The sequence below is a fragment of the Panulirus ornatus genome, chromosome 16, assembly GCF_036320965.1.
Source record: "Panulirus ornatus isolate Po-2019 chromosome 16, ASM3632096v1, whole genome shotgun sequence".
Lineage (NCBI taxonomy): Eukaryota > Metazoa > Arthropoda > Malacostraca > Decapoda > Palinuridae > Panulirus > Panulirus ornatus.
In genome coordinates, this window is record NC_092239.1 from 19,820,330 (window position 1) to 19,837,612 (window position 17,283).

Sequence of the window (17,283 nt, forward strand, 5' to 3'; positions counted from 1 at the left end):
CCGCTCCCATATATATATATATATATATATATATATATATATATATATATATATATATATATATATATATATATATATATCGAGGATGTAAGGCATGTGTACGTGTAGGAAGAGAGGAAAGTGATTGGTTCTCAGTGAATGTAGGTTTGCGGCAGGGGTGTGTGATGTCTCCATGGTTGTTTAATTTGTTTATGGATGGGGTTGTTAGGGAGGTAAATGCAAGAGTTTTGGAAAGAGGGGCAAGTATGAAGTCTGTTGGGGATGAGAGAGCTTGGGAAGTGAGTCAGTTGTTGTTCGCTGATGATACAGCGCTGGTGGCTGATTCATGTGAGAAACTGCAGAAGCTGGTGACTGAGTTTGGTAAAGTGTGTGGAAGAAGGAAGTTAAGAGTAAATGTGAATAAGAGCAAGGTTATTAGGTACAGTAGGGTTGAGGGTCAAGTCAATTGGGAGGTGCGTTTGAATGGAGAAAAACTGGAGGAAGTGAAGTGTTTTAGATATCTGGGAGTGGATCTGGCAGCGGATGGAACCATGGAAGCGGAAGTGGATCATAGGGTGGGGGAGGGGGCGAAAATTCTGGGAGCCTTGAAGAATGTGTGGAAGTCGAGAACATTATCTCGGAAAGCAAAAATGGGTATGTTTGAAGGAATAGTGGTTCCAACAATGTTGTATGGTTGCGAGGCGTGGACTATGGATAGAGTTGTGCGCAGGAGGATGGATGTGCTGGAAATGAGATGTTTGAGGAAAATGTGTGGTGTGAGGTGGTTTGATCGAGTGAGTAACGTAAGGGTAAGAGAGATGTGTGGAAATAAAAAGAGCGTGATTGAGAGAGCAGAAGAGGGTGTTTTGAAATGGTTTGGGCACATAGAGAGAATGAGTGAGGAAAGATTAACCAAGAGGATATATGTGTCGGAGGTGGAGGGAACGAGGAGAAGAGGGAGACCAAATTGGAGGTGGAAAGATGGAGTGAAAAAGATTTTGTGTGATCGGGGCCTGAACATGGAGGAGGGTGAAAGGAGGGCAAGGAATAGAGTGAATTGGAGCAATGTGGTATACCAGGGTTGACGTGCTGTCAGTGGATTGAATCAAGGCATGTGAAGCGTCTGGGGTAAACCATGGAAAGCTGTGTAGGTATGTATATTTGCGTGTGTGGACGTATGTATATACATGTGTATGGGGGTGGGTTGGGCCATTTCTTTCGTCTGTTTTCTTGCGCTACCTCGCAAACGCGGGAGACAGCGACAAAGCAAAAAAAAAAAAAAAGAAATATATATTTATATATATATATATATATATATATATATATATATATATATATATATATATATATATATATATATATATATTCAATGGGAACCAAACACTTTCCTTTCTTTCTACTCACACGCATTTCTTACATCCTTGGTAAAAACTTTTCGCTGCTACTAGCAACTTACCACCCACGCCATATACTCTTAATACCTTCCACAAAGCATCTCTATCAAGCCTGTCTCATATATATATATATATATATATATATATATATATATATATATATATATATATATATATATATATATATATATATGTGTGTGTATGTATAATCCTTTGGGTAGGGGAGAAAGAATGCTTCCCAAGTATTTCCTGCGTGTCGTAGAGGCGACTGAAAGCGGGGGGCTGGAAATCCTCACCTCCAGGTTATTACTTTTCCAAAAGAAGGAACAGCGAAGGGGGCCAAGTGAGGATACTCCCTCTGAGACTCAGCCCTCTGTTCTTGACGCTGCCTCGTTAACGCGGGAAATTGCGAATATGAGTGTGTGTGTGTGTGTATATATATATATATATATATATATATATATATATATATATATATATATATATATATATATATATATATATATATATTTTTATCCCTGGGGATAGGGGATTAAGAGTACTTTCCACGTATTCCCTGCGTGTCGTAGAAGGCGACTAAAAGGGGAGGGAGCGGGGGGCTGGAAATCCTCCCCTCTCGTCTTTTTTAATTTTCCAAAAGAAGGAACAGAGAATTGGGCCAGGTGAGGGTATTCCCTCAAAGGCCCAGTCCTCTGTTCTTAACGCTACCTCGCTAATGCGGGAAATGGCGAATAGTTTGAAAGAAAGAAAAAGAAAATATATATATATATATATATATATATATATATATATATATATATATATATATATATATATATATATATATATATGTGTGTGTGTGTGTGTGTGTGTGTGTGTGTGTGTGTGTGTGTGTGTGTGTGTGTGTGTTGGTAGCAGTTATTGTCAACATATTCTGTTAAAATGACCAGATAACCAGCGTTATTTATCAGAGTTTTTCTGAATTTTTCTTGATGTTTAATATCTCATTTAATATGAGTGGTGAGGCTATGTAGGATACCTCCTGGTGTTGTCTCAACGTTTGGATCTGAATCCGTCATATCATCTTTAGGAGCGTGTGAAGAGGTGGCTAGGGTAGCTGGGAGTGAGTGCTGGTGGCTGGATGAGGCTGGGTAAAACCACTAGGTAGACGTGCATGTAGCGCTGCGCTCTTATTGGTTGTCACGGGATGCTGGGGCGTGTAGCTGGAGTAGTCTGTCTTGGCCTGTGTTCTGGTTATTGAGGTTTGTTTGTTGTTCTTCGATAAGTGAGTACTTCGACGATGTGTGGGCGTCTTGTGTCGTGTTCACGGCTTAGTATCCTTGTAGATTTAACAGTTAGATTTAACAGTTAGATTTAACACGCGTCTCTCGTGTGAGGGCAGCGTTGTGCTTCTTGGTGAAGTGGTTCGATAGCGCCTACTTTTAGGTGTAGGGTGAGTCTCCTGGACAGTGTACAGGTTGTGCTTCCCACGTAGGTCATGTTCGTGAGGAGCTCGTAGTCTCCTTGTTGATCTTTGAATTCATAAACAACGTTGGATACTTGTGATGTGGCTTGTTATTCGTACAGCTGGTTGCTCATGATGAGGTTGCTTGTTCTTTTGTTTTTGTTGTGGATGTCTAGCGTGACTGTTGTGCCTTGTGTTATGTGGTTGATGTTTCTGGAGAGGAGGGTTCGTAGTACACGTTCTTCTCTCTTGTACACACTGTTGACATGTAGCTGCAGTAATATGTTTTGTGGGTTGTGTTTATTGTAGTTTCTGCTGCCGCTGTTAATTTGTTTTGTGTGAATGTTTTTTTTAGTTGTTTGTCGAAGTCGGAGTTCTACTATCTGGTGTTGATGGGGATATGCTTATTATGCTCTTTGTGGAAGATATGCCAGTTTGATGCCGTCTTGTATGCTCGGTGTAACATACCGTTGAGGACTCCAGTTTTGTAACGTTGAGGACATTCACTAACTGCCTGTGAACATCGGCCGAGGTCTGTGGGTTTCTTGTGAATGGAGGCGACGTAGCCATCAGTGTTGCTGTTGATCATGATATTTAAGAAATGCATCTTGTTGTTGACGCTCAGTTCATGATTGAATTTCAGAACCGAGGTCTCTTATATTGCTGTCTTAAGGTGGTCGAGGTGTGTTTCATCTCTGACGACTACGTAAATGTTCATTAACGTATCCGCAGTATGTGGAAGGGCGTAATGAATCTTCCTGTAGAACACCGTTTACAAGGTGACACATGTAGAATGCGGCTAAGTTGCCCCCGGGTGGCAAGCCCATGGTCACTCCTATCTGGTAGTACAGTGTCCCGTCTATGTGTGGGAATGGAGCCTCTGTGGTGCAGACCATCAGAAGTTGGTGTAGGGTGGTGGCGCGGGACGCTGGGTGGGTGTAGTTCTGGTTGGTTGTGTACGTTTTCGCAGATGATGTCGATGGCGGTGTCTGTGGGATCGTTGGTGAATAGACTTTCGACATCAAGAGATGCAGTGAACCCATCTGGAGCAGTAGAGCGGAGAATCTGGAGGAATACATCTGTTGAGTTGATTACTTATTTTGCTGCAAGTTACTTCATGATGATATTAAGAGTGATGACCTGAGAAAATATAGGACGTAAAGGTTCGTTTGGTTCATGTGTCTTGACGTTGTCGTATATGTGTGCAGGTGTGTGGTGTCCTGTGACGGGTGTGAGCCAGTGTTCGCTCTTGACTACGTTGATGCTCATGAGTTTGTTCAGCTTGGTCGTGAGTTGTCCGGTGGAGTCGCGTGTGATTTGCTTGAATTTTGTACTGTCGTTAAGAACGTCGTCAAGATTTTATTTGTCCTCTCTGTTGAGGATGACGTAGACGCTTGATGTATCTGCATTTCGCATTAGAGTGTCTTTATTGCTTTCTAGATCTTTAGCTGCTGCGCGGGGTGGTGGGGGTCAGGATTGGGCTCTTGTGTTGTGCGTTGCTTTGTTCCTTTCGCACATAGTTGGTGTTTCATGTGGTTGATGGTGTTGATGCTGTTAGAATCCAGTTTTTTGAGGGACCATTCTAAAAGTTTAAGATCCGTCTCATTCTCATTGGGTCAAAATTCTACCCCATTAAGAAGAAAAGGGGAACGGGGGATAGGGGAGAAAGAATACTTCCCACGTATTCCCTGCGTGTCGTAGAAGGCGACTAAAAGGGAAAGGAGCGGGGGGCTGGAAATCCTCCCCTCTTGTTTTTTTTTCTTTTTTTTTTTTCCCCAATGAAGGAACAGAGAAGGGGGACAGATGAGGATATTCTCTCAAAGGCCCAGTCCTCTGTTCTTAACGCTACCTCCCTAACGCGGGAAATGGCGAATAGTATGAAAGAAAGATATATATATATATATATATATATATATATATATATATATATATATATATATATATATATATATATATATATATATATATATACTTATGTAAGTAGGAGAGATGGCCAGAGAGCGTTATTGGATTACGTGTTAATTGACAGGCGTGCGAAAGAGAGACTTTTGGATGTTAATGTGCTGAGAGGTGCAACTGGAGGGATGTCTGATCATTATCTTGTGGAGGCTAAGGTGAGGATTTGTATGGGTTTTCAGAAAAGAAGAGTGAATGTTGGGGTGAAGAGGGTGGTGAGAGTAAGTGAGCTTGAGAAGGAGACCTGTGTGAGGAAGTACCAGGAGAGACTGAGTACAGAATGGAAAAAAGGTGAGAACAATGGAAGTAAGGGGAGTGGGGGAGGAATGGGATGTATTTAGGGAATCAGTGATGGATTGCGCAAAAGATGCTAGTGGCATGAGAAGAGTGGGAGGTGGGTTGATTAGAAAGGGTAGTGAGTGGTGGGATGAAGAAGTAAGAGTATTAGTGAAAGAGAAGAGAGAGGCATTTGGACTATTTTTGCAGGGAAAAAATGCAATTGAGTGGGAGATGTATAAAAGAAAGAGACAGAAGGTCAAGAGAAAGGTGCAAGAGGTGAAAAAAAGGGCAAATGAGAGTTGGGGTGAGAGAGTATCATTAAATTTTAGGGAGAATAAAAAGATGTTCTGGAAGGAGGTAAATAAAGTGCGTAAGACAAGGGAGCAAATGGGAACTTCAGTGAAGGGCGCAAATGGGGAGGTGATAACAAGTAGTGGTGATGTGAGAAGGAGATGGAGTGAGTATTTCGAAGGTTCGTTGAATGTGTTTGATGATAGAGTGGCAGATATAGGGTGTTTTGGTCGAGGTGGTGTGCAAAGTGGGAGGGTTAGGGAAAATGATTTGGTAAACAGAGAAGAGGTAGTGAAAGCTTTGCGGAAGATGAAAGCCGGCAAGGCAGCAGGTTTGGATGGTATTGCAGTGAAATTTATTGAAAAAGGGGGTGACTGTATTGTTGACTGGTTGGTAAGGTTATTTAATGTATGTATGACTCATGGTGAGGTGCCTGGGGATTGGCGGAATGCGTTCATAGTGCCATTGTACAAAGGCAAAGGGGATAAGAGTGAGTGCTCAAATTACAGAGGTGTAAGTTTGTTGAGTATTCCTGGTAAATTATATGGGAGGGTATTGATTGAGAGGGTGAAGGCATGTACAGAGCGTCAGATTGAGGAAGAGCAGTGTGGTTTCAGAAGTGGTAGAGGATGTGTGGATCAGGTGTTTGCTTTGAAGAATGTATGTGAGAAATACTTAGAAAAGCAAATGTATTTGTATGTAGCATTTATGGATCTGGAGAAGGCATATGATAGAGTTGATAGAGATGCTCTGTGGAAGGTATTAAGAATATATGGTGTGGGAGGAAAGTTGTTAGAAGCAGTGAAAAGTTTTTATCGAGGATGTAAGGCATGTGTACGTGTAGGAAGAGAGGAAAGTGATTGGTTCTCAGTGAATGTAGGTTTGCGGCAGGGGTGTGTGATGTCTCCATGGTTGTTTAATTTGTTTATGGATGGGGTTGTTAGGGAGGTAAATGCAAGAGTTTTGGAAAGAGGGGCAAGTATGAAGTCTGTTGGGGATGAGAGAGCTTGGGAAGTGAGTCAGTTGTTGTTCGCTGATGACACAGCGCTGGTGGCTGATTCATGTGAGAAACTGCAGAAGCTGGTGACTGAGTTTGGTAAAGTGTGTGGAAGAAGAAAGTTAAGAGTAAATGTGAATAAGAGCAAGGTTATTAGGTACAGTAGGGTTGAGGGTCAAGTCAATTGGGAGGTGAGTTTGAATGGAGAAAAACTGGAGGAAGTGAAGTGTTTTAGATATCTGGGAGTGGATCTGGCAGCGGATGTAACCATGGAAGCGGAAGTGGATCATAGGGTGGGGGAGGGGGCGAAAATTCTGGGGGCCTTGAAGAATGTGTGGAAGTCGAGAACATTATCTCGGAAAGCAAAAATGGGTATGTTTGAAGGAATAGTGGTTCCAACAATGTTGTATGCTTGCGAGGCGTGGGCTATGGATAGAGTTGTGCGCAGGAGGATGGATGTGCTGGAAATGAGATGTTTGAGGACAATGTGTGGTGTGAGGTGGTTTGATCGAGTGAGTAACGTAAGGGTAAGAGAGATGTGTGGAAATAAAAAGAGCGTGGTTGAGAGAGCAGAAGAGGGTATTTTGAAGTAGTTTGGGCACATGGAGAGGATGAGTGAGGAAAGATTGACCAAGAGGATATATGTGTCGGAGGTGGAGGGAACAAGGAGAAGAGGGAGACCAAATTGGAGGTGGAAAGATGGAGTGAAAAGGATTTTGTGTGATCGGGGCCTGAACATGCAGGAGGGTGAAAGGAGGGCAAGGAATAGAGTGAATTGGAGCGATGTGGTATACCGGGGCTGACGTGCTGTCAGTGGATTGAATCAAGGCATGTGAAGCGTCTTGGGTAAACCATGGAAAGCTGTGTAGGTATGTATATTTGCGTGTGTGGACGTATGTATATACATGTGTATGGGGGGGGTTGGGGCATTTCTTTCGTCTGTTTCCCTGCGCTACCTCGCAAACGCGGGAGACAGCGATAAAGTAAAAAAAAAGAAAAAAAAAAAATATATATATATATATATATATATATATATATATATATATTATCCCTGGGGATAGGGGATTAAGAATACTTCCTACGTATTCCCTGCGTGTCGTAGAAGGCGACTAAAAGGGGAGGGAGCGGGGGGCTGGAAATCCTCCCCTCTCGTTTTTTTTTTTTTTAATTTTCCAAAAGAAGGAACAGAGAATTGGGCCAGGTGAGGGTATTCCCTCAAAGTCCCAGTCCTCTGTTCTTAATGCTACCTCGCTAACGCGGGAAATGGCGAATAATTTAAAAGAAAGAAAAGATATATATAATTGAGTGGGGTGCCTAAATGTGTGTGGATGTAACCAAGATGTGAAAAAAGGAGAGATAGGTAGTATGTTTGAGGAAAGGAACCTGGATGTTTTGGCTCTGAGTGAAACGAAGCTCAAGGGTAAAGGGGAAGAGTGGTTTGGGAATGTCTGGGGAGTAAAGTCAGGGGTTAGTGAGAGGACAAGAGCAAGGGAAGGAGTAGCAATACTCCTGAAACAGGAGTTGTGGGAGTATGTGATAGAGTGTAAGAAAGTAAATTCTCGATTAATATGGGTAAAACTGAAAGTTGATGGAGAGAGGTGGGTGATTATTGGTGCATATGCACCTGGGCATGAGAAGAAAGATCAAGAGAGGCAAGTGTTTTGGGAGCAGCTGAATGAGTGTGTTAGTGGTTTTGATGCACGAGACCGGGTCATAGTGATGGGTGATTTGAATGCAAAGGTGAGTAATGTGGCAGTTGAGGGAATAATTGGTGTACATGGGGTGTTCAGTGTTGTAAATGGAAATGATGAAGAGCTTGTAGATTTATGTGCTGAAAAAGGACTGATGATTGGGAATACCTGGTTTAAAAAGCGAGATATACATAAGTATACTTATGTAAGTAGGAGAGATGGCCAGAGAGCGTTATTGGATTACGTGTTAATTGACAGGCGTGCGAAAGAGAGACTTTTGGATGTTAATGTGCTGAGAGGTGCAACTGGAGGGATGTCTGATCATTATCTTTTGGAGGCTAAGGTGAAGATTTGTATGGGTTTTCAGAAAAGAAGAGTGAATGTTGGGGTGAAGAGGGTGGTGAGAGTAAGTGAGCTTGAGAAGGAGACCTGTGTGAGGAAGTACCAGGAGAGACTGAGTACAGAATGGAAAAAGGTGAGAACAATGGAAGTAAGGGGAGTGGGGGAGGAATGGGATGTATTTAGGGAATCAGTGATGGATTGCGCAAAAGATGCTTGTGGCATGAGAAGAGTGGGAGGTGGGTTGATTAGAAAGGGTAGTGAGTGGTGGGATGAAGAAGTAAGAGTATTAGTGAAAGAGAAGAGAGGCATTTTGGACGATTTTTGCAGGGAAAAAATGCAATTGAGTGGGAGATGTATAAAAGAAAGAGACAGGAGGTCAAGAGAAAGGTGCAAGAGGTGAAAAAAAAAGGGCAAATGAGAGTTGGGGTGAGAGAGTATCATTAAATTTTAGGGAGAATAAAAAGATGTTCTGGAAGGAGGTAAATAAAGTGCGTAAGACAAGGGAGCAAATGGGAACTTCAGTGAAGGGCGCAAATGGGGAGGTGATAACAAGTAGTGGTGATGTGAGAAGGAGATGGAGTGAGTATTTTGAAGGTTTGTTGAATGTGTTTGATGATAGAGTGGCAGATATAGGGTGTTTTGGTCGAGGTGGTGTGCAAAGTGAGAGGGTTAGGGAAAATGATTTGGTAAACAGAGAAGAGGTAGTGAAAGCTTTGCGGAAGATGAAAGCCGGCAAGGCAGCAGGTTTGGATGGTATTGCAGTGGAATTTATTAAAAAAGGGGGTGACTGTATTGTTGACTGGTTGGTAAGGTTATTTAATGTATGTATGACTCATGGTGAGGTGCCTGAGGATTGGCGGAATGCGTGCATAGTGCCATTGTACAAAGGCAAAGGGGATAAGAGTGAGTGCTCAAATTACAGAGGTATAAGTTTGTTGAGTATTCCTGGTAAATTATATGGAAGGGTATTGATTGAGAGGGTGAAGGCATGTACAGAGCATCAGATTGCGGAAGAGCAGTGTGGTTTCAGAAGTGGTAGAGGATGTGTGGATCAGGTGTTTGCTTTGAAGAATGTATGTGAGAAATACTTAGAAAAGCAAATGGATTTGGAGAAGGCATATGATAGAGTTGATAGAGATGCTCTGTGGAAGGTATTAAGAATATATGGTGTGGGAGGAAAGTTGTTAGAAGCAGTGAAAAGTTTTTATCGAGGATGTAAGGCATGTGTACGTGTAGGAAGAGAGGAAAGTGATTGGTTCTCAGTGAATGTAGGTTTGCGGCAGGGGTGTGTGATGTCTCCATGGTTGTTTAATTTGTTTATGGATGGGGTTGTTAGGGAGGTAAATGCAAGAGTTTTGGAAAAAGGGGCAAGTATGAAGTCTGTTGGGGATGAGAGAGCTTGGGAAGTGAGTCAGTTGTTGTTCGCTGATGATACAGCGCTGGTGGCTGATTCATGTGAGAAACTGCAGAAGCTGGTGACTGAGTTTGGTAAAGTGTGTGGAAGAGGAAAGTTTAGAGTAAATGTGAATAAGAGCAAGGTTATTAGGTACAGTAGGGTTGAGGGTCAAGTCAATTGGGAGGTGAGTTTGAATGTATATATATATATATATATATATATATATATATATATATATATATATATATATATATATATAATATATGTGTGTGTGTCAGCTATTTTAGGAATCACATTCAACACACACTCGATTTCCACCCTGTCCAAGAATAACATTTACACAAAAGCAACACACAAACTAAACGCCCCAGAACATTGACTCGCACCAGGTTTGGACAAGTGAAATATGCCCTCAACATCCTCAAAGAAAGTTCATCCACGCCGCTTTGAATTATGCCTCACTTGCTTGGTCTTCCATCTTTCAAAAGCAAATATGACAAAGCTGTAAACTATCAATATAGTGCTCTCCGAAACAGTTAATTGCTACTTACCAACCAGGAACACTTATCACCCTCACAATGAAACAAAGATCCTCCCAGTACAACCCTACCTCAACATGCTCGGCACTCAGTTCTATGCAACAGCACTAGACCCCTCCCACCCAAACCACTCCATAACTCACCCCCAACGTCCAGGTAGAATTAAAAAGCTTACTCCTGCCTGCCTCACACTTCAGTAACCTGTACTCACAGATCACCCTGACCCTAAGAAAAGTAACACCGATAAAACACATACACACTGAACTAACCCGACAAGCACTAAATAACCGACCACACGGTTCAAACTCCAACCCACCAGACATAAAAGCCCATCAGAAACTACACATACCAGACGAACACGAGCCATACTTGCCTGCTCACGCACTGGACATCCCTCATCACTGCAACACGACAAACACCGGTGCAAAATATCCCATGACCTTTCATGCAACTGCCATGAAGACGACACCGAGCACTTACTTCTCAGTTGCCCTGCAGTCTTTGCACACAGACGCACACACATCACAGCACTTTATGACTTGTGGTCCCGACCATTGGACGTGGCCAGCTTCCTGAGTGCTGCAGAAGCCTCATTAAGGATAGACGGAACTCCTGGGGTAGGAAGTAAGTAGCATACGAGAGAAAGAGAGAGATTCACTGAAGCAAGATGAATGATACCAGCCTTCCCTCCCAACGTTTTCTCTTTGCGCTTTTCGTGATGTTTTCGAAGATTTTGCCCGGTCACATCGTATTTCGGAGAAGGACGAACACCGTCCTGTGTGTGGCTACACGCGCATCGCTCTCCCACCACGGTTGAGCAGTCGTGGTGGTGAGACAACCGTGGTGGTGAGAAATATATTGTTTTTAACCTCGATAACATCCAGGGATGATGGAGGGGTGTGGGAGGCCGTGGTGAGGTGGAGTCTCGGGAAGGTGGAGGAGGAGGTGGGTGGAGTGATGGGACGGACGAGTGAGGCGGAGGAAGAGGGAGAGGGAGAGAGTCAGAGGCGTGAAGAAAGACTGGATAAGAATGGAAGAAGGTGTGGAGGGAGGGAGGCCAGAGTGACGGATACTTGGGAAAATATCTTTTGATGGAAAAGAGGGAGAAGTGAGGAAAGAGCAGGCATCCACGCCCAGGGAGGGAAGGAGGGAGGGAGCATGTGGTGTGTGTGAGATAAGGGCTGACGTGCCTGAGATGGGCGGGCGTGAGCTTTAGGACGCAGGAATTCTTATTATGGCGGGAATGTGTTGAAGCCCATCCCCCCCTTCTCCCCCATCCCCCATCGCCTGGGATCCTTCCCCATTTGTTTTGACTGACGCCGCCGCCGTCTTGCTCCCCAGTTCCTCCCCTCAACTTATTAGATTAACCTCCACTCCTGCATCCCTACGTACGTACACAGTTCCAGCGTACCATCGACCCGTCCGCAGACAGCCGCTACGTACCGTCCCTCCGTCCGCAGTCTCCACTTACCATTCCTCCGTCCATAGACAGTCGCCACGTAACCGTCCCTCCATCCGTAGACAGTCGCCATGTTCTAAACAAAGATGAATAATGGTTTATTGGATCTAAGTTGAAGATACACAGTTGAGGTATTACAGATGTTACACAGTAGGGAGGTCATGATAGTTAGGTACAAGGTAACTAATACAAGAGATTAAGGTGAGCTAGATATTTCCAAACTTTGGATAACTCAGCACATGTGGGAGGAAAGTCTAGATAGGCAGGGTGGCAGATATACACGGATGTTTACAAAGTAAACAGTATGGTGTATACATGATGAACTTGACAGAACTTTAAGTAATACAATATTTGGTATACCACACAGCCTAAGTAGCAGAAAAATGAGCTGTTCGCTTGCATGGCTGTGAACTTGTTCATGGATTGTTTATGACGCTCGCGGTGGTTATGTGTAGGGCTGTTATTGTATATTTATGGACGAGCACTGATTGATACGAACGGTGGTCCGCGGTGAAGAGGCGTCAGAGGGGAGGAAGTCTTGGTGACAGGGGGTGTCAGCAATTTAGTGACAGACCTCCGTGTGAGCTGCAGGTGTTGGTAGGAGAGGGAGGACACGGTCAGCGAGAGGAGGGGCTCTTGGTAGGGGGTGTATGTATCGTCCTTTTGTCTTCAGACACTTGCTACGTATCGTGCCTCCGTCCCTGGTTAGGACAGTTGTGGTGGTGATGGGGCCTGGTAAGGACACAGTAGTAGTGGTGATGGGGCCTGGTAAGGACACAGTAGTAGTGGTGATGGGGCTTGGTAAGGGCGCAGTGGTGGTGGTGATGGTAATGGACACAATGAGGGCCAGGTGAGTCAGGGTAATCAAAACACAGCCTGGGGCAGGCGGATGGGTGAGGGGGGACTCTGTACACACGTACTCTGTTAATTACCACCAGGAAGATCTCTCTCTCTCTCTCTCTGTAATTATCTATTTGAACAATAAGGGGAAGGGGAGAGGGTTACTCAGCACTCGCGGGGCCTCACCTTGCCTCTACCTACTTCATCACTTAGTTGCCTTTAAATTTTAATGGTAAGGACCATAGAGCCAGGCGCCCCTCCGTTCCCATCACTGCGACCGCACGCACCCCCAGCAGCAGCGAACCTGTGCATCTCACTGTGACTCGTGTTCCGGGCCGTTCCTCACCGGTTGCTGTTGTACAGGAAGAATTATCTGTTGCTCATGATACTGTTTGAATCCCATTATTAACCAGTGCTCCAATCACCCGAATCTCTCTCTCTCTCTCTCTCTCTCTCTCTCTCTCTCTCTCTCTCTCTCTCTCTCTCTCTCTCTCTCTCTCTCTCTCTCCAACGCTCTTCCAAGAAAATGGGATGTTTTAGTAGAATGAATAGTGTTGGATCATTGTGCCTAAACATTTCTTCGTAATCAAGTCACCTGGAAAAAGTCTTAACAGACGAATTTGAGAAGTCATGCGGAAATTCTGTCTGTCCTTCTCCAGGATAAACTGTCAGCTGTAATGCCCAGAAATTACGGAAGGTCACCGTGATCTGAGGGGAAGGGGATCACATCTCCAAGAATGTGGAGACAAGCGATTGATTTACGTAATTTTGCATTTTCAGCGACTAGTTTACTGTGGCGGCCATGGTCGTCCCGTGAACGGTAGGGCGTGTGGACTCCAGAGGTCACGGCGGCCTGTGTCAGACCCCAGTCGGCTCGTGGTTATAACATAAGTTAGAACAAAGTTAGGTCGTTAGCAAATATAAACATTGGCCCGGTGATCACTCGCTAACGGTACGCTACATTTCAAAATTGAAATGGTTACGGTCGCTTAGGGTCTTGAAATAACCAGCCGTTGTCGACTGCTTATATGATAGCTAACGTACATTGTGGGTTTGGTAGGTTATTGCATTGAAGTAATTCGTGAGAGATTGAAGCTTTATCTTCATGTTGCTTAAACAACTTATTTATACGTAGTTCGTTGTGATAATTTGAGTTATTGTGCATGTTCTATATCCACCATTTGTATTTTGGACAATCTACGTATCTTATCTCCCTGTTTGTTCTTGTATATGTTTCTTTCATCTTACACGTTTTCCAATTATATTCGAAATTTGGACCTCGCGGGTGTGAAAAGAAAATAGAGATTAGTATCGCAACATTTCATGTAGTACATTGTTTTTCAGTGAATATGCCCTCCGTCTACATTAGTTATGTACAGATTGCTCGTATAAGAGCCGTATGCTTAGCGTAATGTTGCCTCAGAGGTATCCTCAGCACTTGATGAAGGTGTTCAGATTTTTTCTGTTGGTTGACGTTGCTTGACACTGATGGCTTTAATGATTGATAAACTAGAGGTCCAAACAACCAGGTAGCCATAACTAGTTTAGTGTGGGAGTATCGCATGCAATGCGCGGGTGAAGTTCATACATGGATATGGAAGGAGACACACATGAATATACAAAAATAAATACACATGTCGCACCATCAAACTACATAAACACTGCAGGCAAAATACTTGGTGTTGGTGGCGCCGCCCAGCGGTACACCAAGCAACTAGAAAGAGCCCAATTAGTGTTTTTTTTTTTCCTTCATCGTTGCATCATGTTACTATTAACGTCACGCGAAGACTATAAAACAGGCTTCCTCCAGTCTATTTTTCTAGCTTCTTTCGGCCATTTTCCAGTTCTGACCCGTAGCAGCAGCTGCTGTCTGCCTTTAGTTCCAAAGAGCTGGTCAACAGCAGCTGCAGTGGATTCTCATTCCCCTCAACCTCCTTCATGTTTAGTTTGGCGGAGTTGGAGCGCTTCCCGCTGTGCGTCCCACGTCACTAAGGTACCAGTCCTGACCCCAGCATAGTGTCTGTGTGTCTTTATGAGGGTGACCAACGTTTGGTGTACAGACTGGTCACTCACAAGATCCTCTCCAACCTGACAAGCAGCTGGGTTAAGCATCATTTATCATTTGTTTTGTCTGTGTTGTAGTGTCACACACACACACACACACACACACACTTATGGTGTATGTAGTCGTTCTAGTCATTGTTTGATATCTTCTACAGGCATCACTTCCCGCTGACGCCCACGCCCGAGGACCGTGGCCACCCAACGCTGGTGCTTGCGAGATGGGCGCCAGTAGGGTCGGCCCTGGCCATGGTCGACGACCAGTACAACATCGTCTACAAGCGCTCTCCCATCACCATAGACGTCCACCGTCTCACCGACACGGGCCGCCCCGGGGTCGTGTACAACGGTGTGCCCGACTGGGTTTATGAAGGTACGTACGTGGTGCAGAACCTCGACCCCCCCCCTCACCTCCTTCATATATGTGTTCACGTGGTTCATATGTGATGAGACCATGTGAACCTTCACGCTTACCCATCCATCCTCACCTGTACAATACTTCCAGTGTACGCCATCTACAGGGAGTTATTATTGTAGTCACATATATCACATAATACCCTCCAGCAGCCAGGATTCGAACCCGGGACCCCTTGCGTGGTATTGGGGAACGGTAACTGCCAGGTTATGAGGGTTGATTGTAGCCGAGAGGTTAACGTTCCCGAATACCATGCAAGGCGCCCTGGGTTCGAATCCTGGCTGTAGGAGGGTACTATGTATTCTATGAAAGTGCGCGTTCATATGCAATATATATATATATATATATATATATATATATATATATATATATCTTTAAGTTTGACCATCTCTTACTAATAGTTTCATGACCTATCATATCTGGCTTATCTCATTCTCTGTAGGTTCTGATCATTCTAATTGTACCACTCGGGTTATTCAGCCACACTGTACCCACTGTACCATGCAGGGTATCCAGATACACTGTGTCATGCAGATTATCCAGCTATAATGTTTTCCTCACAACCTGACCATGAGCAGAGCTAACGTTCCACCTTCATGTGGAGGAATCCAGTAAATATTCGGTTATTGATTTTTTCCCCCAGGCTGAACGTTTCCTCTCATTTGCTAGTGTTGCTCAGAGGACGTTCTGCTCGTCCCTGTATCACTGTACTCTCGTTTTTTTTTTTTTATCTTGAACATTAATACAAACATCATACTTGGAGATTTGTCAAACGTAGCAACAGGGGCTGCATCTCTTCCATCGTCCATTCTGCTTGCTTGCTTTACCTGAGAGAGTAGCAAACTACTGAGGATGAAGGTGATCAAGTACGACTTTCCTCATTCAGTAAGAATCGCTATTTTCCAGACTATTTTCTGTCATTTTGAGGGCTGGTCATACTATGTTGACCCATGGTGACGTAATGGAGAGATGACCTGACACCAATATGTTGACCCATGGTGACGTAATGGAGAGATGACCTGACACCAATATGTTGACCCATGGTAGCTTAATGGAGGGGTGACCTGACACCAATATGTTGACCCACAGTGACTTAATGGAGAGATGACCTGGCACCAATATGTTGACCCATGGTAACTTAATGGAGAGATGACCTGACACCAATATGTTGACCCATGGTAACTTAATGGAGAGATGACCTGACACCAATATGTTGACCCATGGTAACTTAATGGAGGGGTGACCTGACACCAGTATGTTGACCCATAGTGACTTGATGGAGAGATGACCTGGCCCTAGTATGTTAACCCATGGTGACTTAATGGAGAGGTGATCTGACCTCAGTATGTTGACCCATAGTGACTTAATGGAGAGATGACCTGACCTCAGTTTGTTGATCCATGGTAACTTAATGGAGGGGTGACCTGACACCAGTATGTTGACCCATAGTGACTTAATGGAGAGATGACCTGGCACCAATATGTTGACCCATGGTGACTTAATAGAGAGGTGATCTGACCTCAGTATGTTGACCCATGGTGACTTAATGGAGGGGTGACCTGACTCCAGTATGTTAACCCATGGTGACTTGATGGAGGGTTGACCTGACACCAGTATGTTGACCCAAGGGGACTTGATGGCGGGTTGACCTGACACCAGTATGTTGACCCATGGTGACTTAATGGAGGGGTGACCTGACTCCAGTATGTTGACCCATGGTGACTTGATGGAGGGTTGACCTGACACCAGTATGTTGACCATGGTGACTTAATGGCGGGGTGACCTGACAGCAATATGTTGATCCATGGTGACTTAATGGAGGGGTGACCTGACACCAGTATGTTGACCATGGTGACTTAATGGAGGGGTGACCTTTTGAGGATCTCGGCTTGCGGGTGAGCGGATGATGTAGGTTAGATAGTCAAAGAAAGATTAGATTTGTTGACTTAGGAAAGCAATTGGATAAATGGAGGAAAAGTTTGGTAGTTGGGAGACAGACCTTTAGCCACATAACATCAGAGATTGGGGACTCAGGAACCTCGAGACGTGCAACAGATGTGTTGAAATTGGGATATGCGCAGACACTACCTCTGAACCGGGATTGTGGGTGGAGGTTATAGTTGGATATGAAAAAGCGACAAGTGAGAACATCATTAGACAACTGTGTTTCAGACAGAAGTAAGATGTTAGGAGAGGTACT

General features: G+C 44.2%; 1 protein-coding gene across 5 annotated transcripts in view; it reads left to right on the forward strand.

The window, feature by feature from the left end:
• The window catches only part of Dpp10 (Dipeptidyl peptidase 10), a 788,027-nt gene that overhangs the window by 528,699 nt on the left and 242,045 nt on the right, over positions 1–17,283 (forward strand). For all 5 annotated transcript variants that reach the window (XM_071671396.1, XM_071671390.1, XM_071671391.1 and 2 more), the window contains exon 6: positions 14,827–15,041. In XM_071671396.1, coding sequence (XP_071527497.1) covers positions 14,827–15,041 — 215 coding nt within the window. The remainder of the gene's footprint in view (positions 1–14,826; positions 15,042–17,283) is intronic.